Raw genomic sequence first — 13966 nt, forward strand, 5'->3', positions numbered from 1 at the left:
TTATTCTTATTTAAAACATGATTGAATCATTATTATTCTGGGCAAACTCCAGTCACACAGACTTTATTTTTGAGCATTACCTAAAACTTGAAAGAGGTAAAATTGTGGTTTAATTTTGTACTAAGCTTCAAAGCATTCAAATTGGGTAACTGTTTCAGTCCAAATGTCTTTTTAAAATTTTGTTATAAATGGGCTCACATTTTTATATTGCAGGGGTACTTTCAAAATCACAGAAAAACTACCTGTGCTACTTTGCTACTGTATAAATCTTCCTGACTCCTATAAAAGAAAGAACTTTCCTTGTTCTAAAACAAGATTTGTTTTGATTTCAACCACATCATGATCCCTCGGGTAGACAATTTATTTTAGAACTTCTTTTGTCCTATTTGATGAAATTCTCTTAACATCCCGACAGCAAACAATATATATGAATAAGAAATCATGCTCTGACAAAAAAAAGTAAATAATTGGGTATCTGTTTCTGTCGCAAGCCTGTAATAACTGTCCAACCATTTCATTTGGCCCGAATTAAATGATTGAACGGCTTACCTGTCTACCTACCTAAGTACCTATTTGCTCACACTCTGCCCTTGCACTGATTGTGAAGGACCAGAGAGTCTTCCACAAGGCTAGGCAGACCGATTGATAAAACTAGCAAACTGCTTGTGTGTTTTGGGGTAGCGGCTTTTGAGGGAGGCCTAAAGGTGCATCCGATTTTTCTGGTTGGATACTTTCAAAATCTAGCGTACTCTAGCCTAGCAGGTTCCCCCAATGTATCTAACCTTGTTTTATCTTTATCTAGCCCCACAAACTATGAAATGTATGTGAGCAGATGGATGCTGCATTGTCTTGTTTCCCAAACCTCAATCAGGCCTGTTCTTACATAGACTGGATTTTGCAGTTCTTGATTTGGTAATCAGAGAGGTTCTCAAGGTCTCTTTATCACGCTCTCTCTCTCTCTTTCCTACAATACATCATAATGTAACCCCTGGTGCCTGCTGAGGAGAACAGAACCAGCAAGTCTTCCTGTCTCACCATGGCCCCATTCTTTCCCATCCTTTCTCTAATTATAAATCCTCGACTCTTCTTTCTCTGTATCTTTCTTTCTCTCTCTCTCGTTTTCTCTTTGCCTACTGCTCTCTCTCTCTCTCTCTCTCTCTCTCTCTCTCTCTCTCTCTCTCTCTCTCTCTCTCTCTCTCACTCAGAAGGCTCTTCACTACTGTGCCGCCCACTGCTCTCCCTGCCCGCTCACCCCCTCTCCTCTCCCATCTCAACTGAATCTGAGGCGAAGATGAAAAAGAAAAATAACTGTCTTGTTTCCTTTCCTCTCCCCCTGTGTTCTGATAAAAGGACAACAACACCCTCCGTTCTCTCTCCTTCTACTCTGCTTCCCTGCTTCTCCGCTGCTCCTTCTTCCTTCCTCCCCATCTTCTATTTTGCTCATTCTCTTCCAGTTCCCATGGAAACTGCTGTTCTTTTCCAGTAAGGTGAGGAGAGTTGTTGCTGTGTAAGTTGTGATGTAATCAATCCAACAGTTTAATGGAAGGGCCGGGGGTGTGGGTCTTCCGGCTGTTGTCATACCCAGTAGCCAGGCTTTACATTAAGAAATCTCTTCCAGGGAAATGTAATCTCCTATAATGAGATGGCACATTTTTACATCCACTGTGTTGTGTAAAAGGGCTTGAATGTATGTTTTCACATTTGTATGCATAGTTGTTTTGAATTATTATCCTAAGTGCAGTGTCCGTTTGAAGCGTACCTGTTTGGAACGGACCGGTTGCTTGGCCTCTGGTATTGCTGCTTTCTCGAGAACCGCTCATCCAAACAACTTCACACTCGGCCTTCCTTTGGTGCTCAGCAATACACCCGCCAAGTGTGAAGTCGATCGGATGAACGGTTTTGAAAAAATCCAAGGACGGACAGACGTAAATAAAGACTCTGTCCATTTGAATTATTAGAATACATTGTATTATTATAATCATTATTATTATTATTATTATTATTAGTCCTTCTGCATACCGTACAATTGTGAATTTATCCAAACAGTTTACTTTAAATCTCATGTTGGGAGATTTCCTATAAAAAATATGATTAATTCAACCTCTTCTTAACACTATATATAAGGTCCAATATTAGGACAGATTCTAAGTTGCCACATAAGCTTAATCAGCGAATGTAGATGTCATCTGAGCTCGGTTCACCTTGCAATCCACTTGTACTTCAAACTGACAAAACTGGCTGTCAAGAAGTGTATCATCAGATGAGCTCCAAAAATGAATCTGTTGTTGAATGTACCTGTTGCTTTCTGGTAGCCGAAAATGGAATTTATCTAAAAATGAAAAATAAATTACACAATTTTAGACTGTGTCAAGACCCATTGCAAACAGTCCAAACATTCTTTATTTAAAAGAAGCATGTATGAGGGTCAGAGGTTGAATCACCATGTCAATGGGTAGCATGAGGTAAAAAACACAAAACAAATCACTCTGCAATCAATTATTTCTCAAAGTCTTAAATTACACATCAGTGATTTTGAACCAAATTTACTTGACTATTTCATCACTTCAAGCAGGAAAGTAAATCCACTGACTCTTTTTTATATCAAACAGAGAACAGCAAAAATAATTTCAGAATAAAACGTTAAATACTGTCAATCCATCACGGACCTAAAACTCTGTAAACTGTCCATACTACTGCCATCCGTCTCTTTACTTGCGGTGAGTTTACACTATGCAAGCACGTTTCCAAGTTGTCATTTCAAAAGTCACACTGTCTGTCTCCCCCTCCTGCTTCTCTCCTCCCTGCCTCTCCTTCCATCCTTCTGTCGCACTCTCTGCTGACATCCAGTATCGCTCGGGCTCCGCTTGCCCAGGATTTCCATCCGTATAGTATTAATGGCATGTCTCTTCTCTCCCCCAACTCTGATCTTGTCTGCATGACACCGCCTGCCCAGAGTGTCTCTGTGTGTTAAATCTCTGCCTGCAGTCTGCCATTCCCGCAGACCGGAGACCCCTACGGTGGCTTTGTTGTGCCTTGCACTGCAGCAGAATCCCCTGCCTCGTGCCCACACAGCTCACACGCACCACTGGCTCTCTCTATGGACGTGTGTGTTTGCAGATGCAGCGGTCGCCTCCCACCTCCACACGGGCCACAGCAACATCTTCTGGAAAGGAATCTGTACTTCTACCTCTCCTTCTACCTTCTCCTACCATTACATTCAGGGTTTTTAAAGCTGAAGCTGACCTTGGCTTGTAGTTTGACTTGAACGTCCTGGCTGTTTCTTGCCCTTGGCTAGTAGTTTGGTTTGATTGACCTGAGTGTTTTTGGCCCTTGGCTAGTAGTTTGGTTTGAATGACCTGGGTGTTTTTGGCCCTTGGCTAGTAGTTTGGTTTGATTGACCTGAGTGTTTTTGGCCCTTGGCTAGTAGTTTGGTTTGATTGACCTGAGTGTTTTTGGCCCTTGGCTAGTAGTTTGGTTTGATTGACCTGAGTGTTTTTGGCCCTTGGCTAGTAGTTTGGTTTGATTGACCTGAGTGTTTTTGGCCCTTGGCTAGTAGTTTGGTTTGATTGACCTGAGTGTTTTTGGCCCTTGGCTAGTAGTAGAGTGTTTTTGCTACATTTCCTGTAGCAGAACTCACCGCGGCCCCCTCAAATTGATCTAATTTTGCTTTTATGTAGAATATATTGTCCCCGTTTGACTTTTGACACAGCATGGTACCCATGGTGCAAATTAGGTCATCCTTAGAAATATGTCCGTCAAGTCACACTTTTAGTGATGCTGCATATTCATCTCTGATGTTTCATGAATTTGCATTCCCCGGCACCACCCCTCTCTATCTCCTGCCTCATGCAGGCGCCTAGCACCAGTGATTAATCTCAGCTGGAGCCATGTCGTTTGACTTTAGACAGTCAGACACATAAAACAAATTGAAATACAAAGTGAAGTTGATGCGGTTCAACGTTGTCGTTTGTGTTTGTTTGTTTATGTACAACCCTATTCATCTGTATCTGAGAGAGTTGTCAGTGTGCGTTGTCATGCTCTTCTGCGCACATCGGTTTGATTAAGACAGACTGGCGGACCACCTATAGACCTATAGACCTAGGTGGTCTTATAGATGTTATTGATTATTTATTACAGCCTAATCATATTATCCATCGGGGATTGGTCCACCATGTCCTCTGATGCCTGCAGGTAGTTCTACTGGACATGGGTGAACAGGTTTTTTTTTGGTCATCAGGCGTATGTGTTACGATGACGTAAAATCACTTGATTGAATATAAATTGTCTTTAGGCCTCCTCTACTGATATTATATGGTATCTAGCTCAACCAATCAAATCAAAATCAACCTGCGCAACAACTCAATAGACAGATTGAATAGTGTCAAACATGGACAAAAGATGGAATTTGTGGAGAAAATGAAACGTATGTGTAACTTACTATGTATTTATTTGGTAGGGGAATAGGTCTGTATTTTTTAAGAATTGAAATATGTAATTGACAAAGTCGTGAAATATGTGTAAGGGCGGGTTGCCCGAGTATTGCCCCTTAATGAAGCTCTCTGCCCTACAAAAGTATGTCCAGGGCTTCTCAAAACAGTTAACCTTTTTTGATAGCCCTTTATATTGCTGAGATATAGTGCTTGAAAATGAACCTCTGGTCAGGTTGCGAAGGTCAATAGCTCAGTATAGGGTCCAGTCCACTTACATCTCTCACACAAACATGTTACCCTGAACTCACATACATACATTGCCACAATGCATTTGCTTTGGTTCCCAATACATTGGTGTGTCTGATGGAAAGACCCCTGACAATATATAAATTGGATGAAATCAGTTAAAGTGTTAAAGATAAGCAAAAAATTAATTTATGTGTACATCTAATGTCATGTATTTAATATAAAATATAAAAACATTTGAAGACACACCATTCAGGTTAGTAGAGAGGCATCACCAACAACCATACCTTTTTGTGTAAGCTGCAGCAGCTAACAATCAGCAATAAGTCATAAGTCAGCATGTTCAAAGGATGTTAAGCTGATCCACCTTCTGTACAATCACATGAGCCCCCTCTGGTCTCAGGGAAGGTCAGCAAAGGTCGGGGCAGATTTCCAGCTCTTCTATGAAACCTGCAGTTTGCTTGGAGGAAGGGAACCGAAGGCTCTCTGATGTAATACACCACCAGCCGTTTCCTGTAGGAAGATGCCGATGCTGTGGTTTGTTAATCTAATAAGCATGGATTAGTAGGAGTTATTGCTAACTTAAATGAAATATGAGTGGAGTCGTTATGTACTCTGGCAAGAGGACCCCATTGGCCTCATGGGTAATAAAGGAGCAAGAAAGCACTTATTCAAAGTAATGTTGTTCCCTCACAAACAAACTTGGACCCAGGGGATGGATAAAGTTTTGTTTTTACTGAATTGCTATTGAATTGGAATTAATTAAAGAAACACTTAAGTAGGCTCTTATATATGTATTACCCACCTGTACTTTTCATTGCATAGTTCTTTTTGCAAACACACACACACACACACACACACACACACACACACACACACACACACACACACACACACACACAAACCCCCACACACACACCCACACACACACACACAGACTTTTTTGTTATTAACTCAACGTTTGTGCGTTGTTCTGTACTGGTTGTGAGTTGTTCTGTTCTGTCTGTTGAGTGTCACTCCTCATTAGGCGTTGACTCTGGAGTCCAGGGTCTGGGGACTGGATTTCGGTTTCCTTGACAGCGGTCAATGAAATATGCATAGGCCACAGATTGAGCTGAGTGGCCATGTATGTGGCCTTATGAATTTATCTGTGCGGGGTTAGTTACATTAGGGGTGTAACGATACACTAAAGTCACGATTCGGTACGTACCTCGGTTTTATTATTTTATTTTTATTAAACAATTTGATTTTGATTTATTAAATTGTATCAAACAAATGCCTTACACACACAAAACATCAGGAGGACAAGACAAGACACTCAGAGTGTGTGATAATCAATAAAAACCTTAAAAAATCGATATATATATATATTATTATTATTATTTTTTTCTAGGTACGTACCAAAATGAAATGTGCATCAAACCGTTAGACCCGTACTGAAAAGTTTCGGTACAAATACGCGTATCGTTACACCCATAGTGCACATGTGTAAAATCTGTGATTTTGAAGTGGCTGTTAAATTCAAAAATGATAACAGCTCTGCCCTATGTCATGGTCAGGTGTGTGTGTGTGTGTGTGTGTGAGGGCTTAATTTGGGTGTGTGTTTGTGCATAGTTTTCTTTGTGTGTGTGTGTGTGTGTGTGTCGGTGGTCATCTAGTTAGTCTTATAGATAGATATAGATGAAATTGTATTACTCTGATATTGACATAGTGATACAGGACTGAAAGACATATGCCATTCTAAAGCTGTTGGTTTTGGTTTGTTTCCAACCATGTTCACCTCTCTGTTATTGTCTGTCTTTGCAAAGAAAGATTCCTGATTGTGCCAGAACTTTCCTCATCACTGCTTCCGTGAGACCACGTGACACACTTTTTCAAATTTCAAAAATGTCAAACCCATTTATATATTTATAGAAAATTAAGGTTGTCATTTTCATTTGACAACCCCTTATACTGTAGTTATTCACAAAATATTTTCTCAAAAGTAGAAATTGGTATTGTACCATTCTTTAAATATCTTTAAGTTAGGGTATTATTTCCTCCAATATGAATGAGCCAAAGAGATGTGATAAACTGCATGCTTCACCATTCGTCATAGCTTAGTACTCAGTGATTAAATGTTTTAACGACATTGGTTTCAGTGTGGCCCTTGGTACAACTCTTCTGTTTTTTTAAATGTCTTGTGAAAAACACGATAAAGGACTCAGTGATGAGATCTTTAGAGGGAGTCACACATTTTCTAATCTATTTGATTCAGTTGCAGACAACTTTATTTGGCCCAAGTAGGGCATTTCATTTGCAGCGCATCCAGTCCACACACACACAATACTTAATAATAACTCACAGGACAAGACAAGATAGTTACATGTCAGAGGCAACAGATCAACGTACATAGGTCAGTGCAAGGAGTCAATGACCAGCAAAATAAAATGAAACACCTTATGTAACGTTATGGTTCAAATAAAAGAATGTTTAAAGGAATGTAACCGTTTAAAATGACTACTGTTGACATTTAATAGCCTTATAGTGGAAGGACTCCACTATCACAACTTCTCCTTTCAATTTCTTCTTCAAAGCTCTGTGCATTTTGACAGACATGAAAGGCATCTAGCATGGGATATTGTTTTATGCAGAAATCCTGTTGTTACAAATTCTAATTATATTATAACAATAAACGAGGCAGGTAACATGTTTTGATGGTTTCCATTTGAGCCATGCTAGAATTCACAAGTCTCTAATGAAGCCGCCCATGCCTCTTACAATAACCTTTTCCTGTACCTGAATTAAGCAGAGAAGTAGAGGAGGAGAAAAATCATGTTTGCTTATCTTAAAGTTTACATTTACATTTACATTTAGGGCATTTAGCAGACGCTTTTATCCAAAGCGACTTACAACGGTTAATGCACAGAAATGAATTAAAGTACTGTGAAATTGCATTCAACATGTACTGACTCACACACACACACACACACACACACACACACACACACACACACACACACACACACACACACACACATACTTTAATTTGTTCATGAGCGTGTCTTGTTATTTATCCCGATCTGACCTCTTGTGTACTTTGAATATAAAATGTCCCAGAGGATTTGTGTTGATTTGTAGGCAGACTGCACACACACACACACACACACACACACACACACACACACACACACACACACACACACACACACACACACACACGCACACGAACACGCACACCCACTCGCACACACACACACACACACACACACACACACACACACACACACACACACACACACACACAGGGAGGACCCACTAGACTGGGATAATCCTACAGGACCAGATATTATAATCCACCTCACCTTTCATGGAACACTTTAACGGCATCACCTTCCCTGTTTTCCACTCATCTCCTTCAGCCCTTTCTCTGTCTCTCCCTACAGAGGGGCTCGAAATAGAAGCAATGGGAGAAAAAAATAGGTCAGCTGCCAAGGGGTTGTGTATGTGGTGTTGAGGTCATGTGTCACTATTCCATATGATAAAAGGTGCAAATGTAAGGGACATAGGAACGTGTTGTGTGTGCACATGTGCTTGTGTGTGTGTGTGTGTGTGTGTGTGTGTGTGTGTGTGGACAGCCCAATATTTCCTTCATGTATTTATATTTTTCTATTGTTCTGTAGTCTGTATCATTTAACATTTTACATTTAACATTTCAAAGCAATGCATACTGAGAAAAAAGTCAGAAAGCATGTGTGCTGCCCTGATGGGGACGGCCATGTAACACCAGCCTGCAGCGGTCAGATTGTCATTGGTATTAACTACGTCTTGGTGCCACACTCCACTATCAGTTACAGGGCAGCATCATACGGTTCGTTGGGGCGGGCCCAAAACACACAACCACTGGAGGAAATGAGGGAATCCTAAAAGGCAAAGAAAATGCTAGAAAGAAGGAAATCTTATACCAAAAAAATAAGAAGATAGACATAGAGGGTGAGAGAGTAAAGAAAGAAAGAAAGAGGTGAGAGGAGGCCTGAGGAGGTAGGCCAGTAATTCTATGAACGAGACTATGGAGACGAGGCACAAGAGCCCTTTATTGTAGCTTGTGTTATATTTGATTGAACACCTGGTGTTTGAGAGTCAACCGGGTCAAGCCGACCCATAAGATAGGATTTGACTTTGATAGTCAAAGAATCAGCAGTGGAGCATACTATTGGACAGATGTTGTTGATACTGAACAGAATATTTGAAAAGGAGGTCGTTATTCTGGCTAGACTCAAGCTGATTATAGTCTCTCATTCATGTTTTGGTATGGATTTGAGGATTACGGTTGACTTCTCATATTTCCTCTTGTATCACAAAGCGTTAACCCTGTATGAACACACAAGTCAGCCAATAGGACCATGCCCATCTCCAGTGATACTACTGTGTATTAAATACAAGATACAATTACTGTGTGCCAACAGTCTCTGAAACATGCTACTTAAATGGGTTTGGGATAGAGTATTACGTCTATTACTATCGATTATTTTAAGTGTTGTGTTTTGACCTACATTTGACTCTTTTATTATTTTGTTTTTTTTTCATTTATTTCAAAGGTGGAAAAAGTGAAAATGAATAATAAAAAAACAAAGAATGCAAAAAGTTAAATGTAGGACCATTAGCTTGATCTATTTCTTATTCTTTGTCTATTTACATTTAAGTTGTTTTTTATCATAATTTATTCCCACCCATGGTATTTGTTTTTAGATCCTTTATTTTGTGATGTTAAGCAATATTTGAGTTTATATGTATGTTATATGTATGTATGTTATATGTATGTTTAAGAGTATGTCTGTTTCTTCTCATAGGATTCAAGTGTCCTGTATGCTCCAAGTCTGTGGCGTCCAATGAAATGGAAGTACACTTCATCATGTGTTTAAGCAAGCCCCGCCTCTCCTACAATGGTAAGCAACATAAACGGTCATGACTATTGTCTTCTATTACCAGTATTTTCTTTTTAATACTAAACCCAATGCAAAATCATGTATCAATACGCAGGAGGATGACAAGAGTATGCAAGTCAATACATGAACATGTTCGCATGATTGGAGTGAATGATTTCTCAGTTTGCATATTGCACATAGTGTATGTCAGGCGCAGCTACTGTAAATGACACAGGCAAGTCATACTCTTCATTGTGAATCCATGCACTGTTGGAGGTTTGTGTAGCTGGCAAACAATGGCATGTCATGCTTCATGAGTGCGGTCCCTGTGGTTTTTTACCCACGTTGACTTTAATTATTTAGTTTTTCCATATGTTCTCAAAAGCAAAAAAGCCAGGTAAAATCTTGAAAATGTTGGTTTGGTTGAAGTGGTACCTTTTCAAATATGAAACTCATTACATCCATTGAGTAACGTACCCTTGACTATGCTTTAATTGTGAAATAAGAATTATCAGCTTTAGATTCACTTATAACGTGTGTTATATATAACGTGTATCACAGGCCCAACCATTAAGCTGCAGATGCTATAATAGAGCAATTGTTTTCTTCACCCTAGTATGAATGTTTCACAGAAATTGGTTTAACTGTGTGATGACATGCTGTTTGCACCGGGATAGAGATCTGCATACATCTGATATTGTAAACCAATCTATCCTTTAAACATATTTTGTAGATGTATTCATTGAACTAACTTGAACTTGAACAGATTGTCAGGTCTGGTTCTTTTCCGGTTGGTAATTAAAGTGATTTTTGTAACGCGTTAATTATGTTTGACGTCACACCTCAAAGCACATAATCAATGACGTACATTTGTGTGTGTGTGTGTGTGTGTGTGTGTGTGATTCTGTCTGCATGCCTGTGTGTGTCTATGTGTGTGGGTGTGTGTGTGTGTTGGTGTGCAGAGTGCGTGTGTGTCCAATCTCATGAGGCTGTTCTTCCTGGATGCTCATTCAGGCGTTCAGTGCACTTTAATATACTTTGTAATGCTCTTTATAATTCCAAAATAATAATTGTGGAGGCTGGGGAGACGTCTGAAATAATCCAGGTTTAAAGGCCAACAGCAATCCCTGTCTCATTCTAAATATGCTCTCAATATCATGTGCCTTAACACAGAAAATGGTCAGATAACATGTACAGTTCGGCTGGTCTTGCTGCAAGGAAACATCTATTATGTATGTATGTATATATATGTATATATATACACACATCTGCCTAAGTACTCTTATCCTATTTGTGGGCTTAATGTAAAAACAGAGTGCATGTGTCTTTCACTTGCCTCTAGCATCACAGTCACTGACAGTTACATGTTGGACTGAACCAAAGCCTGAAGATCCCCTTGCAGCGGTGTGTGTGTGTGTGTGGTGTGTGTGTGTGTGGTGTGTGTGTGGTGTGTGTGTGTGTGGTGTGTGCGTGTGTGTGTGTGTGTGTGTGTGTGTGTGTGTGTGTGAGAGAGAAGGGGATGTGTGGGTGTTTTTAGAGTGTTATGGTAGTAAAAATATTACCCAGTATAAAACACCCTTGAAAAGAAAACCTGAAAAACAAATGTATATATAAAATAAATGTATTTTTGGAAATATATCACAATACAATTTGGTTTTCTGAAAGTAATTTGAGAGACAGAGAGAGAAAGAGGCTGTCTAGAAGTAGATGGGACCGCAGAGTGATGTTGTGTCCTGATGGCTGATAAGGGGAGAGAGGGTAAATGGAGGGTCTTCAGGAAGTCTCCCTCTCGTTTCTTAGACTGCAGTCTGTTCTGCCACTCCATATTTCTGGCAAATTACCCCACATCGTCAATTTGGTGTCACTTGGTCTTTCTCTCGACTCCTGTACAATATATATATATATATATATATACTGTATATATATATATGACTTCTCCCTGACATCATCTTATTCTCACTCTGTGCTCTCCAAGTTTTGCATGCACCCACCCACACACACACACACACTAAAAATGCAACAAGGAGCTCATTTTATTTCCCATCATGCCCACGAGTCTATTGTCAATCACCTGGGTGCATCTGTTGTCACACCTCAGCAAATCTATGTGCATCACCTTCATCCATAGTCTGGCTTTCTGTCTTGCTCTCTCCCCCCAAACCCCCACTCTCTCTCTCTCTCTCTCTCTCTCTGTCCCTCCATTTCTCTTTCTCAAACACACACACACACACATACACACACACACTCACACACAGACCACCTAACATCCGTAAACGGTATGAATATCATGGATGACAAAATGTGCAGGAGCTTCATAAGCTGAATGTTTAGAAGACTAAGTCTGATTCAAATCCTTGCCATCACCCCCAAGCCTCCAGTGGCCTTGTTTAAGGCCAATTTGAATAGACTTCAAACAGGAGAGACTCGCTGGGCTGAAAGTCCTGTTCCTTAAGCCATGTTTGGATTATAAACCCATGAATAAGATGCAGCTTTCCCTCCCCCTGGGGTTCCTGGTGCTGATGGAGAACCGCAGTGTCTGGGTATCTGTCCCTCCATCCCCATCCTCCACCCAATCACCCACAGAACAGAGTGAAGCTCCTTAAAAAGAGGCTTCACCTGAGCTCGTACATCTTTCTACACTTTAATGTCATCAGTCTCTCCCTCTACTTACAGCCTCTCCTCTGCTTACCATTGACTCAGTGCCAACAGGCATTTGGCATACAACTCCTTTTGCAATAATTACCAGTTCAAGGTTGTTGTTTTTCTCTCCTCTCTCTCTCTTCTCTCTCTCTCTCTCTCTCTCTCTCTCTCTCTCTCTCTCTCTCTCTCTCTACTATTCCCATATTTCTCTCACTCTGCTCGTCCTCAAATGACCCCCAGCCAGACGCCCCTTTACTTATCTCCTCTCGGTGGCTCCCTGTTTTCCTCACCCCATACCTACTGTGACTCCAGTGGCGGCTGCTGGTCTTTCAAAAACATTTACATCATAATACATAAATTGTCAATTTATGTATATGTAAATTATCCTCTCTGTTCCTTTTCAAGGAAATGCTCTATCATACCAACTAGCTGTCTTTTTCAGTGACTTGACCAGTGTCCTCTCAATGGCCAGCAGAGCTAGGCTGCTTAAACAGCCTTGGCCCATTGTGTTACGGGCGTAGGACTTGAGCTGCTTTAAAAAGGAAAAGGTCCTTTATATACCTGCAGATGTAGCTCAAATTGTTGCCACTAATGAGAACAGTTTGTAAAGCTGAGGCATTGCACTGTCCAACTCCATGTCTTTAAGGAGCACCAAGAAATCACACAGCTTTCCCCTGTCACCCTGCAAGTACTGATCTGAATACAGGACTTGAAGTTCAGACCTCAGGCTCCCTGAATCAAAGTGATGGCCAACTATCAAAACAATATTAAACTTGAACAAGGAAATGTGGGAATTATGTTAAACTGAAGCAAGGAATTGTGTGAATAAGTGTATGAAATGTACAATGAAAATTGTCAAGCAATTTCTCCAAGCAAATATCAAGAAATACGTTGCCATTTGTCTTTTGACTTGCTTGCAAAATCCACAATGGGACTGGGGAATGAAGAGAGCTCCGGCAACTTTTTATACTTATGACTTTTTATACTACGACTTTTTATTATTCAAAATTGCTGTCAATCAAACGGCAACTCAGTCTTTCGCAGACCCTCCAATCATCACGCAGAAGTTCTGCGTCCAGGCCAGCCCACTCCTCCATTCACCCCCAGAGACGCTGACCGTCCGTGGGAGGGACATAATCGCAGCATTATCCAATGACCGTCGACTTTCAACAAACTAAAAAAAGCTGTTCTATGCAGCCCCATTGAAGTGGATGGACGCTGAGCTTCAACAGGCAAATGCACTGTGACGCTACAGGAATGTATGAGAAGGAAATTGAGTCAGTCGACCTGCGATAAGCAGCTGATTCTGAAAGAATCCGTCTTCGAGATGGACGTGTCCTAAAGCATTTTTAGTCAATGAAATGTTAACACAACAGTATATATTTGACCATTTAATTTTGAAATTTGAGGGGAAGCTGAGCTTCCCTTGTAGTCTTAGAGAAATCGCCACTGTCTGACTCTCTCTCTCCCTCATTCTCTCTTATCTACCTCTCTCCCTTCTCTCTCTATAGTTTCCTTCTCTCTCCCTCTCTTGCTCTCTCTCTGTCCATTCTCTCTCTATATATGTTCCTTGTCTCTCCCCCCCCCCCCCCCCACACCCTACCTAACTATTCGTACAGTACACACACTCTTTGAGAGAGCTATATAAAGGGGGCCAACTATTAAAATATCTAAGTGCAAAACTGAAGAGTGAATCTGGGGGCAGGTCACGTGTACCTGTCCTAACATCACCTCAAACACTATCAG

At 40.6% G+C, this 13966-nt stretch overlaps 1 protein-coding gene across 2 annotated transcripts in view; it reads left to right on the forward strand.

The window, feature by feature from the left end:
- Positions 1-13966, forward strand: part of znrf1 (zinc and ring finger 1) — a 28006-nt gene that overhangs the window by 7932 nt on the left and 6108 nt on the right. For both annotated transcript variants that reach the window (XM_084476770.1, XM_084476769.1), the window contains one exon: positions 9506-9601. In XM_084476770.1, the coding sequence (XP_084332896.1) occupies positions 9506-9601 (96 nt within the window). The remainder of the gene's footprint in view (positions 1-9505; positions 9602-13966) is intronic.

This window comes from Micromesistius poutassou (genome assembly GCF_964030765.1).
Source record: "Micromesistius poutassou genome assembly, chromosome: 13".
NCBI lineage: Eukaryota > Metazoa > Chordata > Actinopteri > Gadiformes > Gadidae > Micromesistius > Micromesistius poutassou.